Consider the following 27207-nt stretch of genomic DNA (forward strand, 5'->3'; position numbering starts at 1 on the left):
ACCATCAAGCCAGGGGATCTGCTGTGGTTCAATGAGGAGGGGATGCCAGGAACAGCACCAGCATTACCTCAAAATGAGCTGTCAGCCTGGTGAAGCTATAGCCCAGGGCTACATGCATGCCAAGCAGCAGAAGCAGCATGCAATAGACAGCTAAGCGATCCCACAACCAACGGATCAGATATAAGCTCAGCAGTCCTGCCACATCCAGTCGTGAATGGTGGTGGGCAATTAAACAACTAACTGGAGGAGGTGGCTCCACAAATATTCCCATCCTCAATGATGGAGAAGCCCAGCACATCAATGCAAAAGACAAGGCAGAAGCATTTGCAATAATCTTCAGCCAGAAGTGCAGAGTAGATGATCCATCTCGACCTCCTCCTGATGTCCCCTACATCACAGATGCCAGTCTTCAGCCAATTCAATTCACTCCACGTGATATCAAGAAACGACTGAAGGCCCTGGATACCTCAAAGCTGTGGGCCCTGAGAACGTTCTGGCAATAGTACTGAAGACATGTGCTCCAGACTTGCCGTGCCCCTAGCCAAGCTGTTCCAGTACAGCTACAACACTGGCATCTACCTGGCAATGTGGGAAATTGCCCAGATATGTCCTGTACACAAAAAGCAGGACAAATCCAACCCGGCCAATTACCAACCCATCAGTTTACTCTTGAACATCAGTAGAGTGATGGAAGGAGTCGTCATCAGTGCTATCAAGCGGCACTCACATAGCAATAACCTGCTCAGTGACGCTCTGCTTGGGTTCCGCCAGGGCCACTCAACTCCTGACCTCATTACAGCCTTGGTTTAAACATGGACAAAAGAGCTGAACTCGAGGTGAGGTGAGAGTGCTGGCATCAAGGTAGCATTTGACCGAGTATGGCATCAAGGAGCCCTAACAAAACTGAAGTCAATAGCAATCGGGGAAAACTCTCCGCTGGTTGGAGACATACCTAGCACAAAGAAAGATGGTCGTGGTTGTTGGAGGTCATCTCAGCTGCAGAACATCACTGCAGGCGTTCTTCAGGGTAGCGTCCTAGGTCCAACCATCTTCAGCTGCTTCATCGATGACCTCTTTTCAATCATAAGGTCAGAAGTGGAGATGTTTGCTGATGATTGCACCATTAGCGACTCCTCAGATACTGAAGCAGTCCGTGTAGAAATGCAGCAAGAGCTGGACAAGATCCAGGCTTGGGCTGATAAGTGGCAAGTAACATTCGTGCCACACAAGTGCCAGGCAATGACCATCTCCAACAAGAGAGAATCTAGCCATCTCCCCATGACATTCAATGGCATTACAATTGCTGAATTCCCCCACTATCAACATCATGGGGCTTACCAGTGACCAGAAACTGAACTGGAGTAGCCATATAAATACCGTGGCTACAAGAGCAGGTCAAAGGATAGGAATCCTGTGGCGAGTAACTCACCACCTGGTTTCCCAAAACCTGTCTACCATCTACAAGGCACGTCAGGAGTGTGATGGCATACTCTCCACTTGCCTGGATGGTTGCAGCTCCAACAATACTCAAGAAGCTTGACAGTATCCAGGACAAAGCAGCTGCTTGATTGGCACCCCATCCACAAACATTCACACCCTCCACCAACAACACACAGTGGCAGCAGTGTGTGCCATCTAAAAGATGCACTGCAGCAATGCACCAAGGCTCATTCGATTGCAACTTCCAAACCACAACCTGTACCACCTTGAAGGACAAGGGCAGCAGCTGCATGGGAACACCACCACCCGCAAGTTGCCCTCCATGCCACACACCATCCTGACTTGGAACTATATCACTATTCATTCACTGTTGCTAGGTCAAAATTCTGGAACTCCATAACAGCACTGTAGGTGTACCTAGCCCACATGGTATGCAGCAGTTCAAGAAGGCATCTCAGCACCACCTTCTCATGGGTAATTATGGATGGGCAATAAATGCTGGCCTAGCCAGCGATGCCCACATCCCCATAAACGTGTTTTTTAAAACAAGTACCAGGAGCAGGATTTAGTTAACAACCAAAATGAGTACCAGAGCGAGTTCACAGAAAATCATAGTCCCTTACAGCTTGGAAGGAGGCCATTTGACCCATTGTGTCCACTCCGGCTGACATTTAGTCCATCCAGCCGAATCTCACTTACCAGCTCTTGGTCCGTAGCCTCGTAGCTTATGGCACTTCAAGTGCATACCCAAGAACTTTCTGCCTCTACCAGCCTTTCAGGCAGTGAATTCTAGGCCCCGCCATCATCTGGGTGAATAAATTTCTCCTCAAATCCCCTCCAAACCTCTCCCTCTTATTTAAATCTGTGCCCCCTGGTTATGCACCCCTCAACCAAGGGGAATAGGGCCTTCCTATGCATTTTATCTAGACCCCTCATAATTTTATACCCTTCAACTTGGTCTCCCCTCAGCCTGATCTGTTCTAAACAAGAAAAACACCCTAACCTGTCCAATCTTGCCTCATAATTAAAATTGTCCAGTCCAGACAACATCCTTGTAAATCTCCTTCAGAATTTTGAGAGATTTCTAAAGGGTAATGTAGTGGAAGGGACTTCGCTAAATCGCTATCTCGCTGTAACTGAAGTAGGTGTGCTGTCCGATGGAAAACAAAGTTCTATTATCCTGCATTCTCACCCTTTTATACCTGGGGTACAAACATTTTTTAGATTTATTTTCTGAGATTATCCGGTGGGTTGTCTGTTCTAACAACTGCACTAATAATGCCCACAGGTGAAGCCATTGCTGCAGGTGAGTCGACAGGAGGAGGAAATGATTGCCAAAGAGGACGAGTTGCTGAAAACCAGGGAGAAACAATTACAAGCAGAAAATAGGTTGTCTGAACTGGAGGAGCAACAGACCCAGGTGAATGTCTTTCCTTATAAGAATGTATTTGTTTCCTGATACCCTGTAGTAGTTGCGTCTTCTAACACGCTAACATGTACCACTTGTGAATGTTAACAGAACTACATGAAGAGTGATAACACCTTTTTGTTACATCACTTGGAAGGCACTGACTGTTTTCATTGGAGGGAGATGGAGAGTCAATTTCACCAGCATAGTTCCTCTAATTAAAAAAAAAATCCTGTTAATGTTTAGTTGATAATGATTGAAAGTTCAACCTGAACTTAAATGGTAGGTCTGGTAGCTTTGCTTTTTTAAATTTGAATTAATTGTACCAGAAATGGAGAATGTTAAATTTGCAAAATACTTTTTATAAATAGGGCATAAAACATCTCCATTCAGTTTTGCTTCATCACTTGCGATGTATGTAACTTCTTTTCTCCAGATTGAATCAATTATTTCTTGTCCGACTATTTTTCTATTGACTGAGAGTCGCAGATGAGTTTCTACAAATATTAATGTGCCCTCTGCACTGGAAGTTTTTATGTTCGAAAGTTACCCATTGTACGTTCTCCATTTGATGGTCATTAGAAATTAAATGTGTGTGTTCATTTGGGCTGCTGAACATAAATGTACAGTCTGTTCATTTTGTGTTAAGGTGACTGGAAATGTATCTATTTTGGTTTGAATTATTACTAAATTGGTTAATTTCAATGGAATTGGAAAGTAAACAAGGGAGAGCATATTGAAAGCAGGAGCCCAGTGGCTCGGCAACTGTCTACTCCACTAAGTGTCTTGCTGCACTGCACAGAAAGTGAGGAGTAGGAGGTGATTTCAAAACCAATCTGAGGGATGATCCCGAATTAGCGTTTGCTGGAGAGATAACATTAAAGTCTTCCAAATTTGCAAATGATTGAATGGCTCTTGGGCTGGTGTGATGTTCTATCCGCACTGTTTTTAATGGCAATACTCCTTATAGTTGACCTGACTGGAGCAACCTAGAAGGTCACCATGTTGACAAAGTTTTTTTCCAATTGGTTAATATTTTGTACAAAGCATATTCTCCAGCCCCCCCAAACCTCTTACGACAACACATCCACCCCCAAAGTTTCCTTTATTTAACCTCTCAATCAAATAGTCTTCCTCTAATTGGAGGTCATGGTCTGGGGTTGTTACTTTAACTCTACTGCTGATGCCAACTTGCCAATTGTCTTTCAGTTGATGGTTGAGAAGTCTGCTCTGCAGGAGCAGCTACAGGCTGAGACTGAACTGTGTGCAGAGGCTGAGGAGATGAGGGCACGACTTGCAGCCAAGAAGCAGGAACTGGAGGATATCCTGCATGATCTGGAGGCGCGAGTGGAGGAGGAGGAAGAACGCTGTCAGCAGCTAATGACAGATAAGAAGAAAATGATTCAAAACATCCAGGTAAAGTTGGTATATCCTCCTGTAGGGGTAAGCTGGGGTGTCAGAATTGCTGGATTGAATTCCCTGCTCCTTCAAACTTAGGAAGATTGGTAAGGATGAAATGTCAGATTTCTTTCCTTTATCATCTCAGAAAATGTGAGACGTTTTGGAGAGAGAGTTTGTGCTGTACTGATGGCCTGTTAGATGTAAAACCTCAGTGCAAAACAAGCTATCTTACACTGTCTGCATCCCCTGGGATTAGCTTTAGTTTATTTTTCAGTTGGTAATGAGAGCTGATTGAGTCCTCTTGTCAAAGCAAACACTCACTTTGTTTATCAATTGTTGTGAGGGCTGCCAGATACATTGATCAAAATGCAACAGTTCTTAGTGACAATCTCTTTGCTGATCAAATTGATCGATACAAACATACAAAAATTGCCGAACTGGTCCATCCAGTTTGTCTCATGTGAATATGATGATCAGTGCATTGTGATAATACACCATGCCTGCCCCCTCCCCGCCCCATCAAGAAGCCATATAATCTCCTGGGAAAGGCAAAACGCCCAGGCCAGTTGGGGAAAAAAATTCTAGAAAATCGCCCTGACCTTTAGGCGATGAAAACTAGTCCAGGCAGTCATTCTGACCTTGATTTGATTTTATGTAGTATCTACTTCTTGTATGAGGTGATCTCTGCCCAAGCCAGAAACAGGTCGAGCTCTCACTTGAATGAACTCAGTGAATCATTGTTACTCTGCGCAAGTTAGCAGCCTGCTCCACAGGTCCACTGTTCTCTGGGAAAAGAACCATCTCCAAACATCGACTAATTCTGCCTTTACATAACTTGAGATTGAGACAGTGATCAGCTTTAGTTTAAACCTTTTTTGCTTCCTAACTAAGAGTACTGTTATAAATGGTACTTAGTTGCAAAATATATTGTTGCTTAGTTAAACCTCTGCATGCAATAGACTTATGGACTGGAGAACACCAAAAACAGTGGTCCTTTACTCAGTAGGTATACTCTTGATCACAAAACACCTTTGACTTTTCACTCTGAAATCTACACTTCAGTTGATGTAGAGAAAGAGGTTGAACTCCCCAAGTTAGGAACCTAAGAGCTGCTTAGTTGTAAGGAAAGAAAACTGTCTCCTGTTATACTAAGTAATACTTTTAAGGAAAATTATTTGACCTGTGTAAGAGTTCATGATTAATTTGTCGCAGTTTTGCTGCCCAAAATCTTCAAACCATGAGATTCTTTAAAAACTGGACAACAGTGTGCCATCTAGGAGTGATCAAGACAAGCTATGGTCTGACAATTTTGATAAACTCATCACTTGGTACTTCTAGCTTGAATATTAATGGAACTAACAGTTGAATTTTTAACACATCATTTTAAATGTAGGAATCAAAGAACTCCATGTGCCTATAAGAGTCAGAGTAAGTTGGAAAGCAGAAGAGAATGTGCAAGTAAAGCTGTAGCTTTGTTATACTTGGTGTGAAAGCTGGTACAAAACGTTTGATTTGGCACTTGGCATTTCTGGTGCTTGAACCTCTAACACTATTGCCAGTACTTCTGACACCTGACAGGTGTTTAGTTTTCTTACCATTGAATGGATATGGAGGAAATGGTTGAATCCCCCCACCCCCAAGGTTATGGGAGGGGTTACTTGGTGTTTTTAAGGAATAGGTAATAGTAATGATCCAACTTAACTTCTGCATTTCCAGGATCTGGAGGAACAGCTGGAAGAAGAGGAGGCAAATCGACAAAAGCTGCAACAAGAAAAAATGACTGCTGAAGCTAAGATGAATAAAATGCGTGATGATTTCTTGCTACTGGATGATCAGAATAGCAAATTCATGAAGGTTAGCGCATTAGCTTTTAATAAGTCTTTACATATAGCATGTAGGTTTTCCAAATTAAAAAAATAATACTGGTAAGCATTCCTAGCAATGCATTTCGTTATCTCAGTATGTTTTTTAGTCTGTTTTATATACCCTGTGTGCATATGCATTCACAGGAAAGGAAAATGATGGAAGAGAGAGCAGCAGAGTTTATTACTAACCTTGCAGAAGAAGAGGAGAAGTCCAAAAGTCTGATCAAGCTCAAGGCTAAACATGAAACCATGATTACAGACCTAGAAGGTAAGGAACTGCCATCAGCAATATGTGTACCTGCATCAAAATTGTATATGGTTGTATTAACGGATTTATGAATTAGTTTTTGCAGTCTTAGTGGTTCAGTTTCATGAGTCATAGTTAGTCTTGTACTGAAGTATTTTACCCTATTTAGGTGGGTTACATTCCATCTTTTGCCTAAATTGGCATTTGAACTCTGGAACCCTGTTTTTTTTCAAAAGTTCACTGAATTTCACCTAGACTATCCATTTTTTTATTATACATTACTCAGGATGTGGGTGTCACTGGTAAGGGTAACATTTATTGCCCATCCATAATTGCATTGAGTAGCAGTCTGTTTACAGCAAAATGATTTGCTAGGCCACTTTCAAGGGTATTTATAAATCAACCACATTGGTGTGGGACTAGAGTCACACATTGGCTGGACCAGGTAAGGACAGGTTTCTTTCCTTAAAAGACATTAGTGAGCAAGTTGAGTATTTTACAACAATTCAACAGCTTCATGGTCACTTTTATTGCTACTACCTTTTTTTAACTGAACTTAAGTTCTTAAACTGCCATGGTGGGATTTGAACTTGCATTCTCTGGATTACGAATGCAGAAACAGAACCACTGCACTACCATCCCAAGAGTGCTTTTCAGTACTGGAGCTCTGATTCTCAAGTAGCTGGTGCTTTGATAGGTTAAGTGTGCTCGGTTGAGAAACAGTCAAAAGATAAGATTAGTGTAAAGTTTGAGGTTGTGTTGACTGTCAATTATGGGTCCTGGCTAGTTTACAGCCTATGAATAGAATGATCTACAGAAATTAACTGTTCTCCCGTTTGAAGGGGTAGATTTGTAACCTAGCTTGGTGCATTGGGTTCATGCCTTCATCTGAGCAACATGGAGTCAAGGGTTATGGGGGGCAGGCAGGATAGTGGAGAAGTGGAGTTACGGCCACAATCAGATCAACCATGATCTCATTGAATGATGGAGCAAGCTCGTGGGGCTGATTGGTCTTCTCCTGCTCCTATTTCTTTTGTTCTTATTTGGTACACAAGAAAATCACTGGTGGCCAGCACCCCATTGTCATCCTGAACAGGCTCTGTGTTGAATGGGTTTGAAGGGCATATAAATTAAAACACTATTTTAATACATCTTATTTTCTGACAGACCGTCTGAGGAGGGAGGAGAAGCAGCGACAGGAGCTGGAGAAGAATCGCCGTAAATTGGAGGGAGATTCATCGGATTTACATGACCAAATTGCTGAACTACAGCAACAAATCGCAGAGCTCAAAGCACAATTGGCTAAGAGAGAGGAGGAACTCCAGGCTGCACTGACCAGGTAAATATTGTAGTTGAAGTGCGGGCAGAGAAAATAGATTTTGTCCCTTAACTACCTTAGCATTTCTTTTGTGTTAAAAGCTTATTATTGCGTGTGTGGAAGAACTTTTGATGCAAATATAGCAAGGCTGTTCATGTTTCGTTCCTCTGTTCAGAATAAGTGAGGCTTAAATTGGTAATGTAACCCTACCTGTTGGCTGCTGGAGGCCTACCTAATTTAGATGGATAAGCAGCATGTAAATATTGTTGGTGTTTCACTTTAACTTCCTGCTTAGTAGCCTGGCCACGGCAAACTAAAAGTCATTACACGTGCAACTATGAGACATGATGCTCACCAGCCCAGCAGCATCTGAATTGCGTGTTGAACCCAATTTTTGTTTTCAACTGGTTCTCTTTGTTCTACAGATTAGAAGAAGAAGCTACATTTAAGAATAATGCTCTGAAGAGAATCCGTGAGCTGGAATCTCTTAATTGTGAACTGCAGGAGGATGTAGAAACTGAGAAAATTGCCAGATGTAAGGCTGATAAACAGAAGAGAGACCTTGGTGAGGAGCTGGAAGCTTTGAAAACAGAACTGGAAGATACACTTGACTCAACAGCTACCCAGCAGGAACTCAGGTAATCATTAGAACCACAGCAACAAATGACTACATTTTTCATGTTTCGAGGCTCAACTGCAACACTAAACATTAAAACACTGTCTATACTAGTGTTATTACTTAGGTCTCCTTTAGCAGAGCCTTCTCAGCAATAGGAGTCTACTCTCCTGTTGCCCAAAACAGTTTCAGGTGGTTCAACTAGCATAATGATATTTGTGGGGAGGGAGAGTAAAGGAATGAAGGCTGCATTGTCAATGCCAAATGCAGAAGTATTCTCTTTAAGCAAGCATATTACTTCCCAGAGGGAGCTTGACGGTATCAAATACGCCCCAAAAAAAGAGCCTGGTATATTTTGTATATTTGGACTGGTTAGTATTGCTACTGGGTGCCAGCCTGTGGAGGCTAAGATTAATTAAAAGAAAACCAGCATTTACATAGCATCTTTCATTTCCTGAGGACATCGCAAAATGCATCACAGCTAATGATTTATTTTTGAAGTGCAGTCAACTGTTATGTACGTAAACCTGACAGCCGTTTTCTGCGCAGCAAGGTCCCACAGCAATGTTCCTACTAAGCTGTGCAGGTTTATGGGCACACAGCAGCCTGAAAGGTACCACACGGACCTTATTCTGTGGTAAATAATGCTTGTGCATGAAAGTACCCATTCTATCCTTTTTAGGTCCAGTGAATGACCTCACATTTGCCTACATTGAAATCCATTTGCAACAGTTTTGCCCATTCGCTTTATCAATATCTCTTTGTAATTCTACGCTTCCATCAACACTGCTTATAGTATCACCTATCTTTGTGACATTGGCAAATTTGGATGTGTGGAATAGTTGAGGCTCCAGCACAAATCCTTGTGAGACACCACTAGTCACATTCTGTCAATTAAAGTATCTGCTGAACCAGTTTCCTAACCAGGTCATAATTTACCTTCAATTCCAAGGGCTTCAACTTCAGCTAACAGTCTGTTATGAGGGGCTTTATCAAATGCCTTCTGGAAGTTAATATAAATAACATCCATAGACATTCCCTTGTCCACTGCTTTAGTCACCTCTTCAAAAAATTCAAATAAATGGGATCTTTTCCCTTCACTTAAGGTAATTAGCTTGCTGGATTTCATTTGCTATCTTTAATGCTGTTAATTTAGGTATCCTGTACAAATGTATTAATCTGAATTTATTTTTCTTCATGTTTGGCACTTGACCTTTCTTTCTGTCTGCTCTTCTCTTTTCCCCTTTAAAACTTAAGAGCAAAGCGTGAGCAAGAAGTGAGCCAGATGAAGAGATCTCTGGAAGATGAGGCAAAAACCCATGAACTGCAGATCCAGGAAATGAGACAGAAACACTCCCAGATTGTGGAAGATCTGTCCGAGCAGCTAGAACAGACAAAACGGGTATGTTGATTTCTTTGTTGGTATAGAAAGAGGAGAAAAGAATTGAATGCATTATTGTCAACATGCAAAAGGGGAAAAACTGACAATGGCAGACTAATATTCTGATCAGTAATATCCAGTGGGAACTTGCCAACCACCAACTGAGTAGTTAATTTAAGACTTTTTTTTATATCTTATAACTGTGAGAGTTTGGTAGAACTCCGTAAGGTAGGAACAACAATTGTGTAATATGCTATTCTTGCTCATCTCCATGTTGACCACAACACCAAAAATGTCTGGTCTGTTTCTGTTAAGTTAAGGTTCCAAAACTTGTCATTTTCTGACAATCGAAAAAAAAAACTAAGTATATTTTGTATTGTACAAAGTAAAGTATTTGCAAATTAGGTAGTGATTTTAAGTTGTATTTGGATAATGATTTGCAGTTCAGTTTTTAATTCCGCCAGTTACCTGATGCTAGAAATTTAAGGGAATCACTAGTTATTTGCCATGCATACACTTCTCTATGAACTAGGAGTAGATCAGTTTACTTAGATCAGAGCCAACTGTGCAACAGCCCCGACAAACAAATTTCTCTGCAGCACCTGTGGAAGAGCCTGTCACTCCAGAATTGGCCTTTATAGCCACTCCAGGCGCTGCTTCACAAACCACTGACCACCTCCAGGCGCGTATCCATTGTCTCTCGAGATAAGGAGGCCCAAAAGAAAAAAGAAAGAAAGAAAGGAGTAGATCAGTTTACTTGGGACTATTTTTGATGGCATGAATGAGAATTTCTTAAAATTGTGAAGTTCAGTAATTCTGCAGGCCATTAATAGCTACTAGTAAAAAAAAAAGTCTCAATTACTGAACTGGTAATATAACTAACACAGTCTTATATCCTACACTGGTGAAAGGAAGATTGATACTGGAGCCTTACTCATAAATCTGTAAAGATTCTTTTCTTCTGCTTTGCAGGTCCCAGTAACATAGAATATACTGTACAGAAACAGACCGTTCAGCCCAACTAGTCTGTCATATTTTCATGCCATGCAGTGTTCTCCCATTCCATCTACCTCCTCTCAGGGTTCGAATCCCACCATGGCAGATGGTGAAATTTGAATTCAGTTAATAAATCTGGAATTTAAAAAAGCTAGTTTAATGGTGACCATGAAACCATTGTCAATTGTTGTAAAAACCGACCTGGCTCACTAATGTCCTTTTAGGGAAGGAAATCTGCCGTCCTTACCTGGTCTTGCCTACATGTGACTCCAGACCCACAGCAACGTGGTTGACTCTGAAATGGCCTAGCAAGCAACTCAAATGAAGGGCAATTAGGGATGGGCAATAAATGCTGGCCTGGTCTGTGGCACCCACATTCTATGAATGAATTTTTTTAAAAAATTCAACACATGTATATGTATATTACTGAAAATCTGAATGTTGACCGAATTAATGTTCCTCTATCCATAGAAGAGATGGGTGTTTAACTTTAGACCTTGCTGTGAGATGGGTTCTGACAAACCTAAAATTGTTCTCTGCAGTTCAAAGCTGGAGTGGAAAAGGCCAAACAGGCCTTGGAGAATGAACGCAATGAGATGAGCACTGAGCTGAAGCGTTTGATGCAGGCAAAGGCTGAATCTGAGCACAAGCGGAAGAAGGTGGAGTCCCTGTTACAGGAGGCGCATGTTAAAAACACAGATGGAGATCGGACCCGAGCTGAGCTCAGTGAGAAAGTCAGCAAGTTTCAGGTAAATTTACAAGCTAGGTGTTGCTACTAGCTTGGTGAAATGAGATCAATACATCTTAGAAATGTAATTAACCATTTGGTTGGGAGAGGGGACCAATGTTCTAATTTTAAGGGCATTTAAGTGGTCATTGGATAGACATATGGATGAAAATGGAATAGTGTAGGTCAGATGGTCGGCGCAACATCGAGGGCCGAAGGGCCTGTACTGCGCTGTAATGTTCTAATGTTCTAAAAGTAGAATAAAACTATTGCACAGTTCAATTTCTGAGATACATTTTACATAGTATTATAAATGTTTATTTAAAAGTTTTAAATAGTATCAAATTTATTTATAATCAATATTGTTTGAAAATTCCCAATATTTTTGCATATCTACATTTGCAAAATTCCATTATCAAGTAAACCACACCCAAAATCTGCCAACATCACTACAAAGTAGACCAGGAGAGGACAGCTTGGGGTATCGTGCCAGCTTTTACCACCTTTTCTTATGTAGCAGTACAAGGTTTCTGGTTTGTGCCTTCCTTGAAGAACATGGATGAGATCTGAACACAAATTTATAGGAACGACAGCACCTGTATCCAGTGGATCGGTGTGTTGACTGCAGTTGTACAGTTTTGATCCTGCTGTATAGGAATATTTGAAGCTGTTATCTATTGAAGTGGTGTTGCGTACATAGTATGTCTTTCCACCATCTTATTTTCCTATAGGCCCATCCCCATGCCCCCCCCCCCCCCCCCCACCACCTCACCTTTAAATAGCTGTAGCTCCCCCTGACCTGTGGTTCCATGGGCAGTAACCCTTTGGTAGTTAGCCCTAGTGGCTATTTTTACTGTATGAGCCCAGACAATGACTGTTGGTAGGCTGTTGAGACTGCGCATAATTCTCACCTTGCCTGTTACCTTCTAATGCCCTTGCCAGCAAAGGTCAGTCGAGACAGCAATGAGGTGCAGCAATTCTGACTGATTTTCCCCTAACTCGGGAATGCTGAAGCTGGTGGTGGTGCTCAGACCGCTTATCATGGCCAGGATCGTAAGACCCGCCAGATTAAGGATCTGAGTTCATTAAGCTCCATATCTCACCATGTGGTGCATATGCTCAGTCATTAGGATGCTCTGTAGCAAAAGGTATTTAAAAATGCAAATTGCTAATTGCCTAAAATGAAAGTATTGTGATTATTCCTTTTCCTTGGCAAGAGGATTGAGCATAGTTTTGATATGTTGTCATTCAGTTTACAAGTCCCCAGAGCCGCAGTTTTAAAGATTAAGTCACTATTGAATGTGTCAGTTATACAGCACACAAACAGGCCCTTTGGCCCATCATGTCTGTGCCAGCCATCAAACACCTATTCTAATCCCATTTTCCAGCACTTGGCCCGTAGCCTTGGATGCTATGGCATTTCAAGTGCTCATCTAGCTGCTTCTTAAATATATACACTGAGGTGACATGCTACTTTCTGTCTCAGTTGCCAATATGTTGAGTTATCAAATTTGCCCCATGTTTTTGGGCTGGGGATGGTCCTTGTTTTGGGTTTGGGCGACATTAGAGATCTGGAAGCAACCAACCAAGAATGTGTCAAGGTGCCCTTGTCCATGGTGGGAGTATCATAACTCAGACATTATAATGTTCATAATTCAGACTTGCTGTTAAGTGGAGCACCGGACACCTGCTTACCAAAATATTTGCTTTATGTGCAGAGTGAATTGGAGAATGTTACTGCTCTCATGAATCGGGCAGAAAGCAAGACCATTAAACTAGCCAAGGACCACAGTGCCCTGGAATCCCAACTGCAGGACGTGCAGGTATGTGAGATGAAGAACTGGTCTGAATGATTTTGTGGAAGGCCTTTTATTCTGCAATGATGAATCAAGAAACTGAATAAAGAGGTGTTTTATTTTAAAACAAAAGCTGCACTACCTAAACTGATCTATAATCCATGATAAATTGGGTAGTACATTGTTTACTGACAGGTTATCATTATTTTGTTTCACTTGCATATTAAGTTAATTATTTAGACAACCAGAAACTCAAGGATCATCTAGAATTCATTTCAAAGCACCCCAAAATACTAATGACTAATCAAAATGCTATCTTATATCTATTTTTAAATATTATTTAAAACTAATTTGAAGTCTAATGTCTAAAATCAAATCCATATGGAAACTGGATGATACCAGAAATGCAGCTCTATTACTTTCTAAATCTTGCATCAAATAGTAGCTACAGCTGAGTATAAAGGTTGTAGGGCCTATGACTAAAAGGAAAAAGATTTTTTTTTTCTCAGTTGGCCTACTTCACTAAGAAATTGTTAAATAAGTGTTAGCTGAATCAGGAGCTGAACTAGGGGTATTTTTAGGGAGAAAAGAAAGGCTACACTATGCTTATAATGGGAGGAGTGAGATAGTGGTTATTTGACTGGAGTTGACAGAAGTACAATGTTCTGTACCAATCAGAAGAAATAAAATGACTTCAATTGAAGAAAAAGAGAATATAGTGATGAGTAGAAATGTAGACCCATCTGGTGCTAGGAGAAGCTATATTGAAATGTGAATATAATGTGAAGGATTATTTTGTGACCAAGTGTCATAAAACCTGTTGAAATGAAATATAATGGTTTGCAGACACCTGGGTGTTTTCTGGATTCGATGTAGGAAAACATACCTAGGAATCCATATTTGGAGTAATACTGCTTACTAATCCACATCCTTGCTCTGTTTGCCCCACTCACCCATGATGTGTTACTATTTTCTCGTCCCCTATACAGGAGCTGCTTCAAGAAGAGACGCAACAGAAGTTGTCTTTGAGTACCAAGCTGAGGCACGTGGAAGATGAAAACAATCAACTCCATGAGCAGTTGGAAGAGGAGGAAGAAGGAAAGAGAAACTTGGAGAAACAGATTTCCAACATCCAGACTCAAGTAAAATGTCTCCAAACATTTCTTCTGTGCTGCTTTAGTTATACATTGCCTCCTGCTGGCAGCCCTTCAGTTCCCAGTCCAAATGCCCATTTTTCATGAATATTAACAGCCTGAGGGCCATCAATGCTGAGCTCAGTGTGACACAGTATTATAGTGCCTTCTCTATGGGTTTTCAGTGTGCAGCTTCAAATTGTATGCTATAGTTACTTTATCCAACTCCCCAATGTGGAGAAGTTGGAGTAGACATTGTCCAGCAATTGGCCTGGGTGCATTACAATCAGCTGCATGCATTTCTGCAGGTTGTTCAACCCCTAGTTGTTTACCACGGAATTATTACAGCACAAAAAGAGGCCATTCGGCCCATGTCTGCACCAGCTCTCAAATGAGCAATTCACCTAGTGCCATTCCAATTTTAAGTGCCTTATTGTATACACTAGTGCACCATTTCCTATCATGCGCTAATATAAATTGTGTTGAACTGATCTCAGTGTTACAATAATCTATATATACACAGGTGGAGTACATTGAAGTTGACATTTTATTCACTCTTGGTTAATATTGTCAGTTGGCTGAATCCAAGAAGCGCCAGGAAGATGGGAATGCATCACTGGAATTCGCTGAGGAAGGTAAGAGGAAGCTGCAGAAAGACATGGAGGTCTTGAGACAGCGTTATGAAGAGAAAACAGCAGCCTATGACAAGCTAGAGAAGACTAAGAACCGTCTGCAGCAGGAGCTGGATGATCTGATAGTGGGCCTGGACCACCAGCGGCAGATTGTTTCCAATCTTGAGAAGAAACAAAAGAAATTTGACCAGGTGAGAGAGAGAGATCGATCTGAAAAGTATCACTTGGTTTTTAAGCAATTCATGTCCATTTACTCTAAAAGGACATAAACATTGAGTGCTTTTGCAAAAATGGAAAATCCAAAAGGGGGCCAACTCAGTGGCCGGAATTTTACAGCACCCCCCCCACCCAAAGAGCAGGCGGGGTGGGGGTGTAAAATGGAGTGGGAGGCATTGTCCTTCCTGACCAGCTCCCGCCTCCACTGCCATTTTACACACGGCGGCAAGAAATGGCGCGTCTGCCCCAGGACAATCTATGACCTTAAGGGCCTCCGCCCACCGCCACGGGGATTTTACCATTGGCAAGCGGGCGGCCCAGGCCTGAGAAAAGCCACCTGATAGAAGTAGGCGGCCTGCGGGGGGGGGGGGGGCGTCTCCTGATAGCCTGATAGGGCACCCTGTGCCTAATGAAGGGCTACTTCATAAATGCCCCCCCATCAACCTCTTTCCCCCACCCCCCCACCCCCACATTGCCAGGGCCCGACCGATCACCCCCAGCGAGGCCCCAAAAACTCACCTCTTCCAAGGCCGTCCTTCCTCCTCCTCTTGAAGCTGGCTGTCGTGCCAGCAGTGGCCAGCCCACTTTTTGACCTGCAGCTCCATTAGGCTGGACTTCCTGCCTCAGTGAGGCCGAAGTCCCGCCTAAGACCAATTAAGGGCCAAGGGACAGTAAAATCTGGTCTGGATCCCCAGGCCGGGCAGAGGTGTGATCATCACCAACTTTTTAGTCGGTGGACGGCTCCCGTCTGGCGAGTGAAAAATTCCGGCCAGCATCTATATTCTTATTTCTAGAGATTGCATAAAATTTGTCCTGAACCTTTCCTATAATTTGCAATACCTTTAGTTTGAAACTTGGAAGTTTATTAAAGTTGTAAAATCCAAACCAAAATTCTTTCCAACATAATTTATGTAAGCTGTAAAATTGTAACAGAAATAATTTCAGACCTCCATCTAGTTTATACACGGGCAATGTATAACTTGCTCTTTAGTAGAATCTTTGCCATCTGAATTGATGGTTTCTAATGCCAGAAAGAAGGCAGAAAATAATTATTTAATATTGGTTATCCATCAATATTAATGCACCAAAATATTTAAATGTAACTCATCAATTCTAAGTCAATCAACTTCAGCTCTTATCTTGCCTAACGCTGAAACCTGTTTGTATTTGGGTTAACCCAAGAATATTCTCTAAGGTGTTGTATGAATAGTCTGAGCAGTGCAATCATCCTTTTATTTTAAAAAAAATGCATTAAAATGCAATCATGTTAAATAGGTCACATTTTACTGTTTTAGATGCTGGCTGAGGAAAAGAACATCTCCTTAAAGTACTCAGAGGAACTGGATCGTGCACAGGCTGAGGCACGTGAGAAGGAGACCAAGTCTCTGTCGCTGACTCGTGCCCTGGATGAAGCTAGAGAACAGAAAGACGAGATGGAGAAAATGAGCAAGCTGCTGCGTGCAGAGATGGAAGACCTTGTCAGTTCCAAGGACGATGTAGGAAAGAGTGTAAGTAGATGCCCCCTGTAGTAAGGTTTGGGAATTGTCCTTTTCTTCCCTTACTCCCCCAATACAGAGTCACAGCACTCCAATACTTCATTTAAATGACTATTCTTCATGTTAGGCTATTCAACAATCAGTGGGTTCACAGCCAAGCCTGATTGTCATCTAGCATAATGGTTTCCCCCCCTCCCCCCACAAACACTTTCTACTGGAGATCGCTGGACAATGATCAAGATTAACACTCCGGCTGCCTTGTCTTAACATCACTCCCTGGTCCGGAGCACTGAGGTCAATTGTAGTGCTGTTACTGGGGTCCACTAACTCAGCGAAACACTGAAATCAATCCAGAGATGTTCTATAGCTTAGTGCTGCTTTCACCCACCAGACCTTTGGGGGAGCTCTTGGAAGCATCTTAAACATGTGATACACCACTTGATACCCTTGTATGAAATATATTTTATTTTTGATAGTCTGATACTTGATTACTGTGGAATATGGTGCTGTTTTGTTTTTCTTGGGGTCACCTAAATGACCATGCTTCATGTGTAACTAATTTTGTTGAATGGGAGCTATTTTGTTGATATCTGCCCTTCTGTAGCTGTGCTTCGAAGACACTGCTGTTGCTATCTGCTCTAATCTACATTATTCCATTTATTTGTGTACAGGTACATGAGCTAGAAAAATCAAAACGTGCTCTGGAGCAGCAGGTGGAAGAGATGAAGACTCAGCTGGAAGAACTGGAGGATGAGCTCCAGGCCACTGAAGATGCTAAGTTACGTCTGGAAGTAAATCTGCAAGCCATGAAATCTCAGTTTGACAGGGACCTGCTGAGTAAGGATGAGCAGAGTGAGGAAAAGAGGAAACAGCTAATTAAGCAGGTAAATATGTATTTGAGAGTGTAAAGAGGTAAGCACATGAATTTAAGCTCTGGGAAAATGTTAAAGGTGTTCAGTTAGTTTGCGTTGGGGGAGGAAAGAACAGATTTGCTAATGGTCTGATTGAAGTTTACAAGATTATATAGAGAATTGGTGAAGCTGATCCAAGCAATTTGTTCACTGTGATGAATGCTTCAAATATCACGACTCCAATCAAAAATTAGCTTGTTGCGCCGCCGAATGACCTTATCCTGTTCCTTTTGTCAAATGTTCAGTGGGTGTAGAAAGACTAGATCATGTTTAGTTGCTACAGACATTTGATAATTAACATTATGATTATGGTTTTTCTAAACAGTGACTCCTTTATCTGCTGCTAATGTTTTGCATATTCCAGGTGCGCGAGCTGGAGACTGAGCTGGAAGATGAGCGGAAGCAGCGTTCCATGGCTGTTACTGCTAAGAAGAAACTGGAGATGGATTTCAAGGATTTGGAGGGGCAAATTGAAGCATCGAACAAAGGTCGTGAGGAAGCCATCAGGCAGCTTCGCAAACTGCAAGTAAGCAGTAGTTAGCACAGGGATGGAAAACACAGCCCAGATCACTGTTCTTTGTGGAACTTCATGAAGCATGTTTGTTACATTCAGGTGCTCAGCATCATGCCTCTTTGGTGCAGGAAATTAGTGTGGCAGCTATTCACTTCTGCAGCCAGAGTCCAAAACCAGCTGTATTCCATTCTCCCTTGCCTTGCTGGGCATAGGATTAACTGAAATACAAACTAGGACGTAGCACCAAATCAGCATTGTTGGGTTCTGCTATAATGTGGGGCATCTGACACCATCAGTCAAACAGCCATGCCCTTATGGTAACTGAATAGTTCAGATAATTTAAAATATAGTGCAAGTTTAGAATTAGACTTTAATAATTCAGCACAAACTAGATATACAACAAAATGGTATAAAAGTAGGCTGGGGGACTGATTTGCTTAGTGAATTTGGGAATAAGTGATATTTGGATCACTGGCTTCAGTTTGGAAACTTAACTGATTGTAGTAAAACTGATGAACAAGAAATTGCAACCTTTTCTGACATTGATAACTTTTTGAACTCTTTAATGTAACCTGGAGGGTCCAAACCCATGACCTCTACCAGCTAGAAGACCCAGGGCAGCAGGCACAAGGGAACATAACCACCTGTGAGTTCCCCTCCAAGTCACGCACCATTCTGACTTGGAAATGCGTCACTGTTCCTTCATCGCAGGGTCAAAATCTAAGTATTCCCTACCTAACAATACTGGGTTTCTCTACACCACAAGTACTACAGTGGTTCAGAAAGGCAGCTCTATGCCACCTTCTCAAGGGCAATAAATGTTGGTCTTGCCAGTGACACCCACATCCCATGATCGAGTAGAAAGAAAGATTGGAAAACAACCTGTTAAATGGTACAATCTAGCAAAATCCAGCTGTATTTCTATTTATGGAAAGGTGTTGATGCCTCAGAAATAGTGATTCTTGACAAAACAGCCAGCCACCGACGTCATCAGACTGCGCCAACCTGCGCACATGCGCAAACGGGCTCCTGCTCTGTGCGCATGCGCTGCATTCCACATTGCCAGGACTGGTTGGCGCTTGCGCAGATGACATCACCTAACACAGGGTGGAGAAAGGAAGACGGGAAGCAGGGAGAGAGCGGCCAAAGACCTTGGTGGCGGGAAGAGAGCAGCTGAAGACCTTGTTAGTGGCGGGTGTGCTCTCCTCCCCCTGCCTGCTCCTTGCTCTCTCCGGCCATTGTGTGCTGCCATAGGTTTGCGTTGCCTTTGTGTGATTATTTGAGCAGCACCAACTTTAGTCCTGGCAGCTGCCTGAACATCTCAGACTGTGACGTTTTAGTGGAACAAGCTGCATTTGCACATGTGCCTGTGCAGCGCCACCTATTGGTTGCATTGTCAGCAAACAGACACTCAGAAATGTGTGTCTGCTAATTGATCCCCTAATTAACATTTAAGCTCTATTTTTAGAGCTGTTGAGGCTCAGGGAGATTGCACCTGAAGACCTGTCATTGGCATATAATAAATGCTCTTGCCAACATGCAGCTAGTTAAGATGCTGGTGAATTCTTTACTTAAGTGGCATAAATACTTTGCTTGATTATCTTTAGTCCCTTTTAAAATATCCTTATCCATGTAAAACAAATATTAGCTCCATTCCTTGAGGCCATTTGTAGTGCAAGTTTGGGATATTTAAGCATGCCAAAACGTAATACTGCTTTGGATTCATTTCTGCTTTAAGAAAATCTTCCTTTTGCTACAAAAGTTGCATTGACTCCACCAGCCCTCCTTGTTTGGATGGGAGGTTTTGTCTCGATCCCTGCTAAATTTCTGCTCCTGTCATGCTACAGTCCAATATGACAGGTGCTGACAACCCTCAAGTACCCCACAAGTGCACATTCTGGGAATCAAGATGATGGTTAGCAGCCAGCTGGGTTGTGGGGGGTATCATGGTTGTGCTTGGTGTTGTTCCCACCTGACGTTTAGACTTGAGCACTTCAGATGACTCTGGAAAGCTGCTCCTGGTGCATCCCAGTGATGCTAAGGTTAACTGTAGTGCCCCAACTACTCTAACTTAGCACATGCAAGCTAGTCTGTGGAACTATACACCAGTCCCACACAAGAAATGTGTGTCCTGTTTTGGGAGGAGGATGCTCGGCAAGAACACAGCTAGGTGCATGTGATTTGCAATATTCTTTTTGTCTTCAACAGGCTCAGCTGAAAGACTACCAGCGTGAACTGGATGACGCTTGCAGCTCTCGAGAGGCAATCCTGACCCAATCCAAAGAAAATGAGAAGAAGCTGAAGTCTCTTGAAGCAGAAATTATTCATATGCAGGAGGTACGAGATTAAACTCTGCTGTGAAATGAATATAGAAGGAATTCTATTAAATAATACTGAGAGATGTTGGAACAGTGGCTTTGGCTCTTAACCGACTTTGTTCTTCAATGGTGTTGATCCACTGCATGCACACCATTGAGAGACTGAGCTCCCCTTTCATAATTTGCTGCATATTTAATTGGGCCTGTTTCTGTGTAACAACCAACTGATGTAATTTTTTTACTCTTGTGTGGGATGTGGACATCGCTGGCAAGACCAGCAATTCTTGCCCATCCATGATTTCCCTTGTGGTGAGCTGGCATCAAAAGTACCTAAACAGTACTGTATTATGTTCCTGCTGCGGTAAAACTGTAGTAAAGGTCCACTTACCATTGGAACATTTTACACAGCGTGTGGTTAGCATCTGGAATGCACTGCCTGAGTATGGTGGAGGCAGATTAAATCATGGCTTTCAAAAGCGAGTTGGATAATTATCTGAAGAGAAAATAAATTGCAGGGCTATGGGCAAAGGGTGGGAGAGTGGGACTAGCTGAGTTGCTCTTGCAGAGAGCTGGCACGGGCGCGAAGATCCAAATGGCCTCCTTTTGTACTGTAACCATTCTATGATTCTATGTACATATGCAATGTAATGAGTAAACTGTTAGCTGTGCTTCAGGCTCATATGTTCATTCTTTTATGCACAGTAAAACCTCACTAAGAAGGACAATATCTTGTGCTAAACTGTCTGAAAATGCCTACCATGGAATTAAGTTTAGTCTCTGAGCAGAGTATGCAGCAGCCAGGTAGATCTTCCAATCTTCCCACTTAATAACTGATACTCTAAGCAAAGTCTGATCTGTAATTTTAGTGGTGTATTGGATGCTTTCACTGCATTTGGAGTTGAATTATTCCAATTATGAAGTGGCAAACAATATCCCTATCTGAGTTGCAGTAAAGGTCCTGTAAAAAGGCAATTGGTCCACAATAGATCTTCCTGAAAAAAATCATTCACTCAATTCAGCAAAAGACTTTGAGCTCACGTGTACCTATACTGTTTCTGAAAACTTGCCATCACTATGGCGATGACCTCAATGTACAGTTTTACAATCCGTTGGGATTCTGTAATTCTCATTTTAAGTGCTCTACATAATGCAGTGTTTCTGCAACTAGCTGATGCTTCCTTTCCAGTAGCATGGCTGGTGTGTGTGTTAAATGACAGTTAAGTGCAGCCCAAGAATACTGTAGCTTAAACAGAAGTTTGAGTTAACGCTGGAGTTGCGAAATGACTGGGAGAGTTTGTGCTGGGTTCCACAGGGACGCATTAATCTTGCAGGTGGAGATTGCCTATAAGATGTACATTTCAGCAACTGTCTAAATGCAGTTTTATTTTGATGCATCTGTTGTGAGCTTTTGATAACATGACTAACACTGAGCATAATTTTATTATCTAGGAGCTTACTGCAGCAGAGCGTACCAAGCGGCTGATACAGCAGGAGAGGGATGAGCTGGCTGAGGAGATTGCCAGTAACAGTTCTGGAAAGTATGACCACCTCTTAAATGGCACTTTATTTTCTTCAACTTTCATACCATTCACAGGATCGTTGTTCAGTGATGTCCCCCTCTAGGTGGAGAGAGTTAAGCAGGGCATCCTTTGGAATCAAAGAACAGTACAGCACAGGAACAGGCCATTCGGCCCTCCAAGCCTGCGCCAATCTTGATGCCTGCCTAAACTAAAACCTTCTGCACTTCCGGGGACCATATCCCTTTATTCCCATCCTATTCATGTATTTGTCAAGATGCTTCTTAAACGTCGCTATCGTACCTGCTTCCACCACCTCCCCCGGCAGCAAGTTCCAAGCACTCACCACCCTCTGTGTAAAGAACTTGCCTCGCACATCCCCTCTAAACTTTGACCCTCTCACCTTAAACCTATGTCCCCGAGTAACTGACTCTTCCACCCTGGGAAAAAGCTTCTGACTATCCACTCTGTCCAAGCCACTCATAACTTTGTAAACCTCTATCATATCGCCCCTCCACCTCCGTCGCTCCAGTGAAAACAATCCGAGTTTATCCAACCTCTCCTCATAGCTAATGCCCTCCAGACCAGGCAGCATCCTGGTAAACCTCTTCTGTACCCTCTCCAAAGCCTCCACGTCCTTCTGGTAGTGCGGCGACCAGAATTTCACGCAGTGTTCTAAGTGTGGCCTAACTAAAGTTCTGTACAGCTGCAACATGACTTGCCAATTTTTATACTCTATGCCCCAACCGATGAAGGCAAGCATGCCGTATGCCTTCTTGACTACCTTATCCACCTGCGTTGCCACTTTCACTGACCTGTACGCCCAGATCTCTCTGCCTGTCAATACTCCTAAGGGTTCTGCCATTTACTGTATACTTCCCACCTGCATTAGACCTTCCAAAATGCATTACCTCACATTTGTCCGGATTAAACTCCATCTGCCATTTCTCCGCCCGAGTCTCCAACCGATCTATATCCTGCTGTATCCTCTGACAATCCTCATCACTGTCCGCAACTCCACCAACCTTTGTGTCGTCCGCAAACTTACTAATCAGACCAGCTACATTTTCCTCCCAATCATTTATATATACTACAAACAGCAAAGGTCCCAGCACTGATCCCTGAATCAGTTGACTGGTGATAGATTGGAGCACCAAGAATACTCTATAGCAGATTCACTAATCTGATATTTGGGCCTAGTAGGTGTGCAGTACTCCAGGGCACATTTTTTGACTTGACTTGTTGATTTAAGCCTAGAAAGGTAGACCTGTCTCACTCAAAGGTGGGATTTGCCCCACTTGACTACAGATAACCCTTCAGGCCAAGCCCCGAATGCATAGTGTGGTCTTGACTGATGAAACAGCTAGTGCCCTATCTTATGTAGTTTTAGTTGGATGCACTCCAGCAGAATTCCATTTACTTTTGAAATAAAAACAAGAAATGCTGGAACCACTCAGCAGGTCTGGCAGCATCTGTGAAAAGAGAAGCAGAGTTAACGTTTCGGGTCATTGACCCTTCTTCGGAACTTCCATTTACTTTTGCCAGTCTATGTCTAAAGTCTGTGGACTTGGGGAAAATATGATTTGTCTTTCATTCTTCGTTTTATTTGGAAACTTGAGCACAGTGAATGGTGGTGAGCGCAAACCCATTAAGAGCAGAAACTATAAAGCGTTTCAAAACCTTTGCTGGGCTGATACCAGCTGTGACACCTATAATTGGCCAAGGTCTCTGTTAGGCATTCTCTTGGGTACAGCAGTGCGAGTCACTCCCATAAGTGCTTTGGACATCATTTATTTTGGCGTGTCTGCATACTACCCAATACGTAGCTTTGACCAGGGGATTGGAAGTGGATACTAGTGTTATTAATGTATGTTGCTTTGATCTCATTGAAAGCTGACTGAGCAAGCACTTGGTGAGATGAGGCTTTATTTCACAGTACAGGAAAATTTGTGATTGGATTCACTTATTGAAATAAGTGAACTTGTCTTTCTTTAACACAATAATGGACAGACTACACTTCTCCACAGCAGTGGTTCATCTTGTTCGACTTCCTGACTGCCAACTTGCAGCCTTTTTTTTGAACTTGACTGAGAGCTTTGTTACAAAAACGCGATTGATTGCCTTGTCTTTTTTTAAGGCTGCGTTTGCTGACCATGCAACCACTAGGTGGCGCTGTACTAGCACATGCACAAATGCAGCCTGTTCCACTGAAACGTCACTGTGACATTCAGGCAGCTTCCAGGATTAAAGATGGCGCTGCTCAATTTATCACAGATAAACAACTTCAACCCATGGCAGCACACAATGGACATACTTGATACTCTTAGAGCATTGCGTTTTTTAAAGTCTCAGACAGCACCTCTGACAGTGCTGCACACCCTCCATAATTCTGAGAGATTTCAGTACCATCCCACTCTGTGGACGCTCACCCTCTCTGTTCCCTCGCCGCCACCCCCCCCCCCCCCCCCCCCCCCAACTCTCTGCTACCCCCATCCCTCCAGACGCTAGCTCTACGCTGCGACCTGCTTCCCCGCTCTCAGCCACTCGCTCCTACGTCGCCCGGCATCCCTTGCAGAGTGGCCGCGAGGAGGGAAGCGGTCTGTGGCCTGGAGCTAGTGTCTGGGGGGTGGGGGGGAGTGAGTGGCCAGAGAGTGATATGGGGGGGATAGCAGGGAGCGAGCGAGCCTGGAGAAAGTAGCTGAGGGGTGAGAGCGTTTTCCTGCTAGTACTAATTTGCTGACCAAGCTCACGGGAGGGTTGGGGGGTGGTGAGAGAGAAAAACTTGCATTTATAGTGCCTTTCACGACTATCGAAAGTCTCTAATTGCTTTACAGTTAATTAATTACTTTTGAAGTATAGTCACTGCCGTGATGAAGGAAACATGGCAACCAATTTGCAGACAGTAAACTCCCACAAACAGCAATGTGATAATGACCACATAACCTGTTTGTATTATTTTGATTGAGGGATAGATATTGGCCAGAATACTAGGAATAACTCTTCGAAATAGTGCCATAGGATCTTTTACATCCAGCCAAGCAGACAGATGGGGTTTAATGTCTCATCTGAAAGATGGCACCTCTGACCGTGCAGTCCTCCCTCAGTAATGCACTGGAGTGTCAGCCTGGATTTTTGTGCTCAAGCCCTGGAGTGGAACTTGAAACTGAAACCTTGTGACTCAGGCAAGAGTGAGAGTCACTGAGCCATGGCTGACACCTGGGTGGTGGGGCTGGAAGATTGACCCCCTGGGTGAAGTGTTAGGACTGCTGGCACTTTTGACTGCAATAAGTAGATGTGTGAGGGAGAAAGTGAGTTCAAAACAGACTCAGCAGGACTGGCATTTTTGTTGCAGTAGTTGTACTTAGGGCAGGACAACAGTTGCAATTAACACACTTTTTTTGACTCTTTTTGTAGGTCTTTGGCTCTGGACGAGAAGCGACGCCTTGAGGCCAGGATTGCTCAGCTGGAGGAGGAGGTAGAGGAGGAGCAGACAAATACTGAAATGGCCAATGATCGCCTCAGAAAAGCCAATCTTCAGGTATGTGTCCCCATTAGCTATCGCTTTGTTACTGCGAATTACGAGAACATCAAAAATTGCAGCTGAAACTCTTCTTAGACTGACTTTGCCAGACAATAAAAGGGAGATTACACAAAATGTTCCAGTTCCCTGACCAAATAATTCATTTGATTTGAGCAACTGTGCAGTATTATGGTTGGGTCAGGAAATGTTGGGCATAATTTCTGTAGATATGCTGATGTGCAAAGTTCTATAAACAGTATAGCCCTGATTGTCACCTTGACAGGAGAAAGTTGTCTGTCAAACAATAAACCCAGTGAAAGTACCATACTGTATATATTTCATAGATTGCCAGCCAGTCAGTATCCTGGAATGCCTAAACTTCAATCTCCGTGTAACTTGGAAACAGTCCTTTAATAAGGAGTCAGACTATCATGAGTAGGGATATGTGGGTTGCACGGAGTCTACACAGTCAGACAATGTGAATTTTTTTTTTAATGGATGTTCCACTCTGTACCCTTGAGTTGTCAGCTATAGCTTAAAACAATTGTTCTGAAGTCCTCACTGGGGAATTGACTTGCACGATTTACTAAACCTAAACTTTGGGGACTCTGAATTAATATAGCAGAAGTACCCCTTTAATCCCCTACTCATACTTTAGTGTGGATAACCTGGTAAGGAAGTTGGTTTGTAGGAATTGCACTATGCTGCTGCAGAGTTAGGGGAGTTTGGCCAAAGGCTTTCACTCCATACTCCCTCAGTAAATTGGATGTGAATACTAAAGCTGAAAATGTTTTACATCCAATGATTCTGTTAAATAGGTTGACCAGATAAATGCAGATCTTTCTGCCGAACGCAGCAATGCCCAGAAAACCGAAAATGCTCGCCAGCAACTAGATCGTCAAAACAAGGAGCTGAAAGCCAAGCTGCAGGAGATGGAGAATGCTGTCAAATCTAAATACAAGGCAAACATCACAGCACTGGAGGCCAAAATTGCTCAGCTGGAGGAGCAGCTTGATGCAGAAACGAGGTACAAATAGATCAGAAGTATAGATAAAATATGCCAGGAACAGATCTTTTAGGAAGATGGTTGGGAAAGACCTGTTTTTAAATGTTTGGAAGTGAAGTATCTAAAACAAATAAGGCCCTTAATTTGACCCAAGTCAGTCTCCAGAAATGGTGGATTTGGGAAATGTAAATGCTGCAAGTTTAACATTTGTGCTGTTTCAAAGGTGGAATTGCATGTTTTGAAGGCAAAGTATAGCACTAGAAAGTGCAAAGTTCCCTTTTGTTCTGATAGTGTCTTGGCATCAATGTCTCTGTGCACCATTTCTTTGCTGATTAAAAACTTTTAAACACAAAAATCAGAGTGGTTCCAGCACAGAAAGCGGCCATTCGGTCTGTCATGACTGTGCTGGCTCTCTCCAAAAGCATTTAAACTTAGTCCGATTCCCCTGCCCTTCCCTGTAGCCCTGCAAATTTTTCCTCTTCAGGTGCTTATCCAATTCTCTTTGAGCCATAGTTGTACCTGCCTTCACCACACTCTGGGGGGCATTCCAGTTCCTAACCACTCATTTAAAACAAAAAGCTTTCCTCATGTCAGTGTTAGCAATATGACCACAGGTTCTTTTTGATTATAAAGTGATGTCAGTACAAGGGAATGAGCTGAGTAGTGAGTCTTCATTTAAATATTAAGTTTATTTCTTTTAATGTAGTTAATAGTCCATCAATGGAGGCATGTGTGTTCCATGTGCTGAG

At 42.7% G+C, this 27207-nt stretch overlaps 1 protein-coding gene across 2 annotated transcripts in view; it reads left to right on the forward strand.

The window, feature by feature from the left end:
- LOC137353276 (myosin-9-like) overlaps positions 1-27207 on the forward strand; it is a 230608-nt gene that overhangs the window by 186196 nt on the left and 17205 nt on the right. For both annotated transcript variants that reach the window (XM_068019373.1, XM_068019374.1), the window contains 18 exons: positions 2729-2860; positions 4058-4264; positions 5966-6103; positions 6259-6382; positions 7529-7700; positions 8105-8317; positions 9553-9697; positions 11215-11421; positions 13118-13222; positions 14185-14337; positions 14903-15151; positions 16472-16684; positions 17344-17556; positions 17948-18109; positions 20306-20434; positions 21865-21953; positions 25347-25470; positions 26271-26479. In XM_068019373.1, the coding sequence (XP_067875474.1) occupies positions 2729-2860; positions 4058-4264; positions 5966-6103; positions 6259-6382; positions 7529-7700; positions 8105-8317; positions 9553-9697; positions 11215-11421; positions 13118-13222; positions 14185-14337; positions 14903-15151; positions 16472-16684; positions 17344-17556; positions 17948-18109; positions 20306-20434; positions 21865-21953; positions 25347-25470; positions 26271-26479 (2984 nt within the window). The remainder of the gene's footprint in view (positions 1-2728; positions 2861-4057; positions 4265-5965; positions 6104-6258; positions 6383-7528; positions 7701-8104; positions 8318-9552; positions 9698-11214; positions 11422-13117; positions 13223-14184; positions 14338-14902; positions 15152-16471; positions 16685-17343; positions 17557-17947; positions 18110-20305; positions 20435-21864; positions 21954-25346; positions 25471-26270; positions 26480-27207) is intronic.

This window comes from Heterodontus francisci, chromosome 41, assembly GCF_036365525.1.
Source record: "Heterodontus francisci isolate sHetFra1 chromosome 41, sHetFra1.hap1, whole genome shotgun sequence".
Classification (NCBI taxonomy): domain Eukaryota; kingdom Metazoa; phylum Chordata; class Chondrichthyes; order Heterodontiformes; family Heterodontidae; genus Heterodontus; species Heterodontus francisci.